This window comes from Miscanthus floridulus, chromosome 19, assembly GCF_019320115.1.
Source record: "Miscanthus floridulus cultivar M001 chromosome 19, ASM1932011v1, whole genome shotgun sequence".
NCBI classification, from domain to species: Eukaryota; Viridiplantae; Streptophyta; class Magnoliopsida; order Poales; family Poaceae; genus Miscanthus; species Miscanthus floridulus.
The window spans coordinates 90,663,584-90,675,216 of record NC_089598.1 but is presented as its reverse complement, the minus strand read 5'-3'; the positions used below and the strand labels follow the sequence as shown (position 1 = coordinate 90,675,216).

Genomic DNA, 11,633 nt, shown 5'->3' with positions numbered 1-11,633 from the left:
GCTCTCTGGACTTGATCTGACGCTAAGTGATCCAGAGTTCGGTCGTTTCTTCTGTGAGTCCGGTCACAACTTAACCCTAGGGCACTTGATCAGTTGACCGTTGGAGATCAATGCTCGATATTCAAAGGATGTGACATGTGGCGTGAGATTGTTGACCAAACACTGGCTCGAGCACGTCTGGTCAACCCAACCGACGCGTTCGGTCAGTACGCAGAGCGGCCTCCCTTGGCTCTAACGACTCTATTCGTTTGGGACATCTATAAATAGTGTTTGGCCGCCTCCAAGGCAGTTCTCTTGGCACTTTGACATACTTGACATCCTTGTAAGCCTAAGCAAACACCTTCCACTCATCTCTATCATTGATTCATCATCATAGTGAGATTGGAAGTGATTCCAAGTGCATTTGCTTGAGTGATTGCATCTAGTGGCACTTGGGGACCGTTGTGGCTATGGAGTTCTTGTTACTCTTGGTGGTTGCCGCCACCTAGACGGCTTGGAGTAGCAGAGGAGCTTCGACACAAGTTGGTGATTATTCATGGCTGGCTTCGGTGATTGTGAGGAGTCTTGCACCTTCCCCGGTGGAGACCCACAAGGTAGCTATAGTAAATTGCTCGTGTTATTGAGTTACCTTACTTGAGGGTAGGTTCTTGCGGTGTCCAAGTGTGTGGATGAGGTTCGTGCAACACCTCTTAGCCACCGAACCACCAAGTGTTGGTCGACACAACGGGGATTAGCGTACTGGCAAGCACATGAACCTCAGGAGAAAAATTGGTTGTCTCTTGCCCTTTGGTATTCTCCTGGTGATTGAATTGGTATTCATCTTATAATTGATTCACTCCTCTATGCGGTGGTATAATCACCCTACTCACTCGATTACATTCCCATAAACTAGTTGTAGCAAGCTCTTTAGTGTAGCTAGAATTGAGAGCTTGCTTTGTAGCTTAAGATCATCTAGTGGAGCTCTTTAGTGTAGAAAGTGTGAAACTCTTAGTGAGTACTGACTTAGCCATTTGTGTGCCTAGTGATTATAGTAACTAGAATTGTTGGATAGGTGGCTTGCAATCCTTGTAGAGCTAGAGCAAGTTTGCATTTCGCTATTTGTCATACTAATCAAATTACTCTAGTGATCTTATAGATTTCTAAATAGGCTATTCACCCCCCTCTAGCCATATTTGGATCTTTTAAGTGGTATCAGAGCCATGGTCACTGTTTAATTCAAGGCTTAACAACATTCGATACAAAATATGGCTCAAATTGTGTTCAACCATGTTGGAGGCAAACCATCATTCTTTGATGGCACATCTTTTGATTATTGGAAGAGAAAGATAAAGATGTACCTTTGATCAATCAATGACAAGGTGTGGGATGTGGTAGAGAATGAGTTTGTGATTATTGACCCTACCAATCTCACCAACAATGACAAGATCAACAAGCAATGCAACTCAACACCATATACAATGGCATTGATTCAAAGGTGTTTGAGCAAATCAAAGATCTTGAGAAGGCAAGTAAAGTTTGGGTGAGATTAGAGGAAGCATATGAGGGCACTTCAACGGTAAAAAGTACCAAGCTCTATATGCTCAAAGACAAGCTATCAAACTTCAAGATGAAGGATGATGAGTCCATTTCGGAGATGTTCTATAGGCTACAAGTCATCATCAATGATCTCAAGAATTTGGGTGAGAAGGTGAAGGATGAGGACTTCTCTCACAAGTTTTTGATGTGTTTGCCAAAGAGATTCAAGACATTGAGAACTATCATCTTTAGAGGTGGATTGAAGGATGTCACTCTAAATGATGTGCTTGGTGATGTGATGACCGAGGACTAATACAATAGTGATGGTGAAGAGCTTGTGAAGGAGGAAGACAAGAAGAAGAAGAGTGTGACATTCAAGGCTGGCACTTCATCCTCCAAGAACAAGAGTAAGGGCAAAGCTAAGAAGGAAGAATCAAGTGATGAAGAATGCTCTCATGATGATAGTGATGATGAAGCACTAGCTCTCTTTGTGCATAAGTTTGGCAACATGAAGAAGAAGAAAGGCTATAGTGCAAGGAAGAGAAGAGATCACTTCAAGAACAAGGAGTATGTGAGGTTGTGTTACAAGTGCAAGAGTCCCAATCATGTTGTAGCGGGTTGTCCCTACAATAGTGACAATGAGTATAATGAGAAGAACAAGAACAAGAAAGAGAAGATGGAGAAGAAAGAGAAGAAGATGACCTTCAAGAAGAAGAAGGGTGGATCCTATGTTGTCACATGGGATAGTGATGCCTCCACTGATGATGATTCAAGTGATGATGACAAGGCATCCAAGAAGAAGGCTCTAGCGAGCATTGCTATCAACAACAAGTCTTCACTATTTGACACTCCATCATGCTTCATGGCCAAGGGCTTCAAGGTAAAATATGATGAGAGTGAAATTGATGATAGTGAAAGTGAAAATGATAGTGATGATGATGAATTCTCAAATGAACAACTAATGAATATGCTAGAACAAGCTGACTCAATAATTAACAAGAAAAACAAGAAGTGCAAAGATTTGCTAAAGAAGCTTAGTGCTCTTGAGCAATCCTTTGATGAGCTCAATGCTACTCATGAGAGGCTAGCGGAAACCCATGAGAAGCTTGGCAAAGCTCACACCAAGCTTGAAAAGGTTCACTCCTTGCTTCTTGAACAACAAAAGGAAAGTGTTATAGTATCATGTGATGTGGGCATAACATGTGACATTATTGAAGATTCATTTTATGAACCTATTGTTGTTGCTCCCACTAACCCTTCTTATAGCTCATCATCCACCACCGCTACCACTCGTACCTCTACTACTAGTGATGATTTCAATTATGATGCCTCACTAATAGTTGAAAATGAGACTCTCAAGAGGGAGGTGGATGAGCTCACTCATGCCCTAGGCAAGGCCTATGGCGGTGAGGCCCACTCGCTAAAGTGCTTGGGTAGCTGTGGGGGTATTGACCCCTATACCCTTACGGCTAGGCTTGGGCTGGCCCAGATCAGAGGGTCTAGTCCACCAAAGGACGATGCGTGGCTCAGCCAACCTATTTGGAGTCCCACGTAAGGAGTCAAGACAGATTTGGTAATTAAGCAAGATCCTGGTCGGTTAGAATAGGAATCCTTATACGGCCACCTATGGCAATTGTAACTGGCTAGGATTAGTTTCCAGATCTATAACCCTGCTCTCTGGACTATATAAAGTGGGCAGGGGACCCCTCTGAAAAACATCTCTCATTGACACACAGCAATACAATCAGACGCAGGACGTAGGTATTACGCCTTCTTGGCGGCTGAACCTGGATAAAACCTCATGTCTGTCTTGCGTCACTGTCTTGTTTGTGGCTTACGCATCTGTCTGCCGACAATCTACTACCTTGGGCATACCCCTAGGTAGACTGCTGACCATATTTTGTCGACAGTGGCGCGCCAGGTAGGGGGTGTGCATACTGCTCTCCAAGCAAACAAGATGGTCATCATCTCCGGCTCCATGGCTATGCCGAATGGCCTCACGTTCACCGTCGGCTAGATCACCTGGACCACTGGCTCCGACGACTTCATCGCCATGACCACGGAAGAGGCGTGGATTCAGTCTATGCCAACCACTGCTTCACCTACATCGGCTATGGCTCTGACCACGGTGGATACGGCTCCGACCACGGTGGATACGGCTCCAACCACAATGGATCTAGCTCTAAACATGGTACATCTGGTTCCGACCACGCCTATGTCATCTTCAGCCACGCTGACAACCCATCGTCCGCTTCCCCGCTACAAAGGGAAGCAGATCGACAACACCGGCCTGCTCGACTCCATCGATCGGGTCGGCACCAAACTCGCTGAAGCCCTAGCTCTGGTAAGTGCAGTTCAAAGCCAACCTAATGAGCAGGTAACCGCTTCCCACAATAGATCTACCCGACCTGCTTGGGCCAGTCGTCCTGCACGACTTGGTATAGATCTCGTGGTCATATCTACTCCTGAAGGGCACTCCGCTCGTCGTCGGCCAGCCTCTGCGATGGGTCTCCGGCTCTCCGAGCACAAAGCCTCGATGGAGAACTACCAGGCCTAGCCCTATGGCCTACGAAACGCTACCTCCAACTACGCGTATAATATACAACGCTGCTCGGATTTGTGCTTTATACATCAACCTCGGCCGAAGCCACGCAACTTCATCAACATGATCTAGGTTGAGGATTATCAAGAAGGATCTGTCCACACGGTCCAAGAGGGTGACTCCAGCTCCTCATCTGGCATCACATCTAATGCCTCCGTACACACCGAGCTCCAGCATCACGACGATGAGGGCATCGAATACGATCTGGATATCCCAGACCACGCTCCGGGGTTCCCACAATTCCCGTCTTTCCCACCAAGGCAAGGGGATTTGATCAATGTTGTCAGCAATGACGAACCACCAGCAGTTGGCGAAATGGAACAAGAAAGGATTACACACGAAGCACGCAATATTGACCGGTTTAATCACCGACAAATCGAAGCTGAAGCAGAAGAGGAGGCACGACGCATAAGGGTCCAGCCACGCGACCTCAACAATGCTTTCGATAGGGTGGGGGACAAGCAGGTCTTTAGGACTCCAAGCGCCAACATAGCCGTTGCTATGGCGACAATGCAACGGCTACCCAATACCTCGGAAACCCAAGCAGTTCGCGATGAAATACAAGCCTATCTGACGGCCGCTATGGCCCAGACCGTAGAGATTGTAAATCAAGCTCGAGCTCCATCCGTCTTGGTCGAGTCAAGCCACAGCCGCCAGTACTTAAGTCGCTCATAGCCACCCAACCAACGTGGCTCGCGCAATAACGACCCATTAGACAACCGTCAAGGCAGAAACGGTGGCCATGATGGTGGTCGGGATGACAACCACCATCGAGAGGACAACCGCCGCGACGTCCAGGATGATTACCGCCGAGACAACCGTGATAATCGCCGTGATAACCATGGTCGCAGGGCTAATCTAGATGGCAATCGAGATCGCCGCGATGGCAATAACAATCTCCTCCATTACCTCGGAGGACATTATCTGTGCGCTCGCAACAACTAGAGAGCCAATGATTATGCATCCCATGAAAGCTATCGCCGTATGGAATATGACACTGCCCACGGCCCGCTGGGTTTGAAGCAGTTTACTCCACACCTTCGCCAAGTCATATGGCCCAAGAACTTCAAGCTCGAGAAACTTCAGAAGTACGACGGCAAGGAGAACCCCGAATTATGGGTCATGCTCTATGAAACTGCGTGTAGATCAGCCATGGCTGATGAGCACGTCATGTCTAACTACTTTCCAGTCACTGTTGGCCATGCAGGTCACCAATGGCTGGTCAGCTTGCCGGCGAACTACTTTGATTCTTGGCAAGAGCTCAAGCAAGCCTTCATCCACAACTTCATTGCTACTTGTGAGCAACCCGACAACAAATATGATCTGCAACGGATTTGGGATCGAAAAGATGAGCCACTGCGCGAGTACGTCCGACGTTTCTCGGAGATGCGCATCAAGGTCCCATCAATCTCCGACAACGAGGCAATCGAGGCTTTCATCACTGGCCTCTACTTCCACGATGCCCTAAGGGACAAGCTCCTCCATAAGAGACCTGAATCGGTCATAGCGCTCCTGGCCACCGCTAAGAAATATGCGGACGCCGACGACGCTAAAAAGATAATTATCGAAGAAGCAGCAAGGGTTCCACGCTCCGACCACCCCCCACACCATGACGACTACCGCGGTAACCATGGTCGGAACGATAATTTTGACCACCGCAACCAGCGCAATGACTCCCGCGACCACCGCGACCAACGTAATCAGCGGCGTAACCGCCGTGACGATTACAGGGGCAAGCGTGCTCGGGAAGACGACGGTGAGGTCAACACTGTTAAAAAAGGTGGCAGACGTCGTAACTACGAAGACAACTATGCCAAAGCATTGAAAGGGCTCTGCCAGCTCCATCCTAAGTCAAACCATACCATGGAGAATTGCCGCGTTCTCAAGTCTATCTACACGTGTCAACAGGCTCCAGATACATCCGACAAGCCTAACGACGCAGGGGAGCAGCGCAACGAGGATAATGACGACGAAGACGCAGATCCTCGTCACAAGTACGTCAAGCCAACCGATCGCGTGCACACCATCATTGGAGGCAAGGTGTCCATCGAGACCAAACGAGAACGCAAGCTGCTCGCCCGTGCTTGCTTGAACGTGGCCAACACCGACAACCTCCTCACCGATCCGCGGCTCCCTCCGTGGTCTCACCGCAAAATCTCCTTCAACAGAAAGGACCAATGGGCCGCAATACCTGAGCCAGGATGTTTTCCCCTAGTCCTCGATCCTTGTATCAACAAGGTTCAGTTCGATAGAGTACTGATCGACGGCGGCAGCTCCATCGATATACTATTCAAGAACAGTCTGCCCGCCCTAAAGATAGCCCAGGCGGACCTCAAGCCGTATGAGGCACAGTTCTGGGGTGTTCTCCCCAGACAAAGCTCTACACCTCTTGGGCAGCTCACGCTACCTGTGCAATTTGGGACCCCGGACCACTTCCGCACTGACTACGTCAACTTCGTGGTCGCTGACTTCGACGGCACCTACCATGCTATTCTTGGCCGACCATCGCTCACCAAGTTCATGGCCATACCTCATTACAGGTATCTGGTGCTCAAGATTCCTACCGAGAAAGGAGTTCTACCCTCCGAGGCAATGTGTACGCAGCTTATACCTGCGAGGATGATAGTTTCAAAATAGCAGAGGCTCACAACCTCTCTATGCGCATGGCTGAGACCATGCTCGATGCCAAGAAGACCTCGGCCGACCACCTAGAGATCCCAGAGCTCAAGGCTCCACGCAAGAACATCAAGTCCAAGGAGCACAAGGTGATCCGGCTGGTCGACGGTGATCCCAGCAGAACGGCCCTTATCGGGGCCAACCTGGATCCTAAATAGGAAGATGTGCTCGTCAGGTTCTTGAGGAGCAACATGGATGTGTTTGCATGGAAACTTGCTGACATGCCTGGTGTACCTTAGAACTTGATCGAGCACTCCTCGAATGTCAATGGCAAGGCCAAACCTATCAAGCAGAAGCTACGACGGTTCGCTCGCGACAAAAAGGAGGCAATTAGGGTAGAAGTTACACGGCTTTTGGCAGTCGGATTTATCAAAGAAGTGTATCATCCGGAGTGGTTAGCCAACCCGGTTCTTGTACACAAAAAGAATAATGAATGGAGAATGTGCGTTGATTACACTGATCTCAACAAACACTGCCCTAAGGACCCCTTCAGCTTACCTCACATAGACAAGGTCATAGATTCAACCGCCGGTTGCGAGCTGCTTTCCTTTCTCGATTGCTACTCTGGTTATCACCAGATCGCTCTTAAAAAGGATGACCAGATCAAGACATCTTTTATCACGCCTTCCAGCGCCTACTGCTACATGACAATGTCGTTCGGGCTCAAGAACGCCGAGGCTACCTACCAACGTGCTATACAGGCCTGCCTCAAAGATGAGATAAAAGACGACCTCGTCGAGGCTTATGTTGATGATATAGTTGTCAAAACCAAGGAAGCACATACCCTTGTTGACAACCTGGAACGCACCTTTGCAGCCCTTAACACATTCCAGTGGAAATTAAACCCAAAAAAGTGCATCTTTGGTGTTCCTTCTGGCATACTACTTGGCAATATCGTCAGTCACGATGGCATACGCCCTAACCTGGAGAAAGTCAAAGCTATCTTGGACCAAAAAGGTGAAGGATATTCAGAAGCTTACCGGATGCATGGCCGCCCTCAGCCATTTCATATCAAGATTAGGTGAAAAAGGATTACCGTTCTTTAAACTGCTCAAAGCATCTGAAAAGTTTGAGTGGTCGAAGGAAGCAGATGCTGCTTTCACACAGCTGAAACAATACCTTACGTCACCTCCGGTCCTCACTGCTCCCAGAGAAGACAAAACACTCCTGCTTTACATTGCAGCTACTAATCGAGTGGTCTCCACGGCCATGGTAGTCGAGCGCGACGAGCCCGACCACATCTACAAGGTACAGCGACCAATCTATTTCATCAGTGAGGTACTTAATGAGTCCAAGACCAGGTACCCACAGATTCAAAAGTTGATCTACGCCATACTAATAACATCCCGAAAGTTGAAACATTACTTCGATGGATATCGTGTGGTGGTCATGACCAAGTACCCTCTACGAGACATCATTAGCAACAAGGATGCGAACGGGCGCATCGTCAAATGGGAAATGGAGCTATGCCCCTTCTCCTTGGAATTTGCAAGTCGTACTACAATCAAGTCTCAGGCACTCGTCGATTTCATCATCGAGTGGATGGACTTAAGCGCGCCTACCTCTCCGGGGTCCGACGAGTATTGGATGATGTACTTCGACGGCTCTCTCAACATTGACGGCGCAGGAGCAGGAGTCCTTTTTGTGTCACCATCCAAGGAGCAGCTCCAAGACTTGGCTCTAGTCATCAACCAACTCAATAAGGACTGGGACATGACCAGCGAAAAGATGGATGCATACTGCAAATCGATCAGAAAGCTGGAAGGCAGGTTCTATGGCATCGAGTACATACACGTGGTCTGGGAAAAAAAATCAAGCAGCGGATGCGCTGTCAAAGTTAGGATCATCCCAAGCCAAAGTCCCACATGGTGTATTCATCCAAGACCTGCTCACGCCTTCCATCGAAGAGGAAGATTCCACGGTCGACAAGCCTCTAGACCAGCAATTGGAGGCTACGGTTTCGGCGTCGAGCACCATCGAGCTGCCTCTGACCACTCATGAGCCCGACTGGAGAATACCTTTCATCAAGTACCTAACAGATGGCAGCGGATACACTGATCGGACAGAAAACGAGCGCCTGATGCGTCGCAGTAAGCAGTACCTGCTCGTCGATGGCAAGTTATGGCGCAAGAACACAAAGGAGGAAATCTTGATGAAGTGTATAACCTAGGAGGATGGCGAACATCTCCTAGACCAAATCCACTCTGGCTCCTACGGCAACCACGCAGCCTCAAGAACGCTGGTCGGTAAGGCTTTCCGAGCAGGGTTCTATTGGCCGTCAGCAGTAGCCGACGCAGAGAAGCTAGTCCATCACTGTGAGGGTTGTCAGTTCTTTGCCAAGAGAATCCACGTACCAGCACATGAGATCCAGACAATACTAGCCTCTTGACCCTTCGCATGCTGGGGACTGGATATGATCGGGCCCTTCAAACCGGCTCCTAGGAAATTTACATGCGTCTTTGTGCTGATCGACAAATTTTCTAAGTGGATAGAATACATGCCTCTGGTACAGGCATCCTCAGAAAAGGCTGTCACGTTCCTCAACCAGGTCGTCCACCATTTTGGCATACCCAACAGCATCATCACTGATCTGCGTACTCAGTTCACCAGGAACGCTTTTTGGGACTTCTGCGATGAAAGGAGCATAGTAGGAAAATGCGTCTCGGTGGTGCACCCTAGAGCTAATGGGCAAGTCGAGCGGGCAAACAGTATGATCTTGGACGCATTGAAGAAGAGGATGTACAAAGAAAATAACAAAGCTCCTGGAAGATGGCTCAAAGAGTTGCCAGCCGTGGTCTGGGGTCTCAGAACTCAGCCCAGTCGTAACACCGGTGTCTCACCATACTTTATGGTTTATGGCGCTGAGGTAGTCCTCCCAGCAGATATAGCTTTCAGATCAGCACGGGTAGAGAACTTCGACGAGGGCAAGGTCAATGAAGTACGGGAGCTAGAAGTGAATAGTGTAGAAGAGAAGCGGCTCGATTCTTGTGTACGTACAGCCAAATACCTTGCTGTTTTGCGCAGGTACTACAACAAGAACGTTAAAGAGCGGTTCTTCGTGGTCGGGGACCTGGTCCTAAAGTGGAAGACGAATTAGGCTAGTGTCCATAAACTTGCAACCCCATGGGAGGGGCCCTTCATGATCAAGGAAGTCACACGACCAACGTCTTACAGGTTAGCTCACCTGGACGGTACGGATGTACCAAATTCATGGCATATCGACAAGCTTAGACGTTTCTATGCTTAACTACTGAGATATGTACTCCTCTTGTACTTTCAATTTACTTCAATAAAGCTATTATGATTTCTCCGACCACTCTAATGTGTCACTTCGAATTTTACGGTTATTCTAACTTAGCCAGTAAAAGCCGACCACCATTCCTTCTACGGTTTTCGGAGCAGGCCCTGTCTCCAGTTCCTCCCAATGCGTGCATGGGATCCGCTCTCTATGCTATGGGTGATCGGCAAGCCCCCCCTGGTTTGACTTGTCTGCGTCTACGTGTGCACAGGTCACACACCTCACACTCCGACCACATGGCAAACTAGGGCTGCACAAACTTTTTGGGATGACGTGTCGAGTACAATGGTACAACTAAACAGAACGTTAACATGTTCTCACTTGGTTACACCAACATGAGTTTCAAGCTTAAATACGTTTTATACAAAGCAAACAAGCTTATGATGATATACAGTTATGTTATTACAAGCTTGCCTGAAGAGGCCCAAGTTTACAATAACACAACTATGTCCTTCTATAGCTCTAGCCTATTCTATTGGCTAGTCGGGGCATGTGGCACCCGCTGCTCGCTGCTTCCAATATCCTACTCGAGTCTCGAGGACTCTTGTACTGGTCGAGCTGAAGAGGATGGCCCCACCGATGCCTGGCTGGTCGAGACCGCAGGTTTCGTCGGTTGGCTCACAACTGATGGCGTTTCTAGCTGACTTGTCGATGGCGTACCTTGTACAGGTGCTGTCCCACCTCCACACAGGTTAATGTCGCCAATTATCTTTGAAGACAGGTCTAGCTAGGTCATCCGAAGCTCCTTAGCCTTGTTTGGGTCTACCTCCTTCGGGTACCTAGCCTCTAGGCACTTGAGATCGATCAGGGGGTAGTGGGCATGCACCATGCTTAGCACATGTGCACCTATGTACTCACCTACCTCCTTCACGAACTCTTGGAACCATCCCCATGCCTTTCGGCACCTCTCGACCAGTCCGAGCTGCGGCGTCCTCGGCACTTCCTTTGTAAGCGCTGGGTCGATAAGGTCGAGGACGGGCATGATGCCAGTTGCCACCTCCTAGCACCGGTTCTTCCATGTGTCCCGATCCTTGGTGGTCTCTAGGCATCGCGCCTTCCAGCCGTCATGATCTTTCATCATAGCTTCTAGATGTTTCTTGGCATTGACTTTTAAAACTGCAAACCGCACAAGACATTAAAATGTCACCCACGACAAGATAAGGCAGGCAATAGAGTGAGCAAGGTGGTCTAGAACACTTACTTTTTAGTTCCTCCTTCATCTTAGTTGTGTGGTCCCGGAGTTGAGACTGGTCGCATGCTAGTTTCTCATTGTCCTCCTTCAGGCGACCACACTCTATAGCCACACGGCTATTCTCCTCTTGGAGATGGACTACTTTGGCTTCTAAGCCTGCACTATAGCTGTTACTACCAACAATGCAGCAACACGTGTCATGCACTTGCTGTGATAAAATGACAACTTACTTGTTTTTTCTTGCTCTTTGTTACTGAGCTGGACGACCAGGTTCTAGTTTTGTGCCCCTTGTTCCGTCCTCTCCTAGTCGGCGGCTTCAAGTTGGTGGCATAAGCATTCCACCTTGGCTG

General features: G+C 48.7%; 1 protein-coding gene across 1 annotated transcript; it reads left to right on the top strand.

Annotated features, from left to right (window-relative positions):
- The first annotated feature begins 1,435 nt into the window (after positions 1 to 1,435).
- Positions 1,436 to 3,070, top strand: LOC136526348 (uncharacterized). Its single transcript, XM_066519042.1, has 3 exons — positions 1,436 to 1,713; positions 1,837 to 2,091; positions 2,290 to 3,070. The coding sequence occupies exons 1-3, from the start codon at positions 1,436 to 1,438 to the stop codon at positions 3,068 to 3,070; spliced, it is 1,314 nt and encodes a 437-aa protein (XP_066375139.1).
- The last annotated feature ends 8,563 nt before the right edge of the window (positions 3,071 to 11,633 follow it).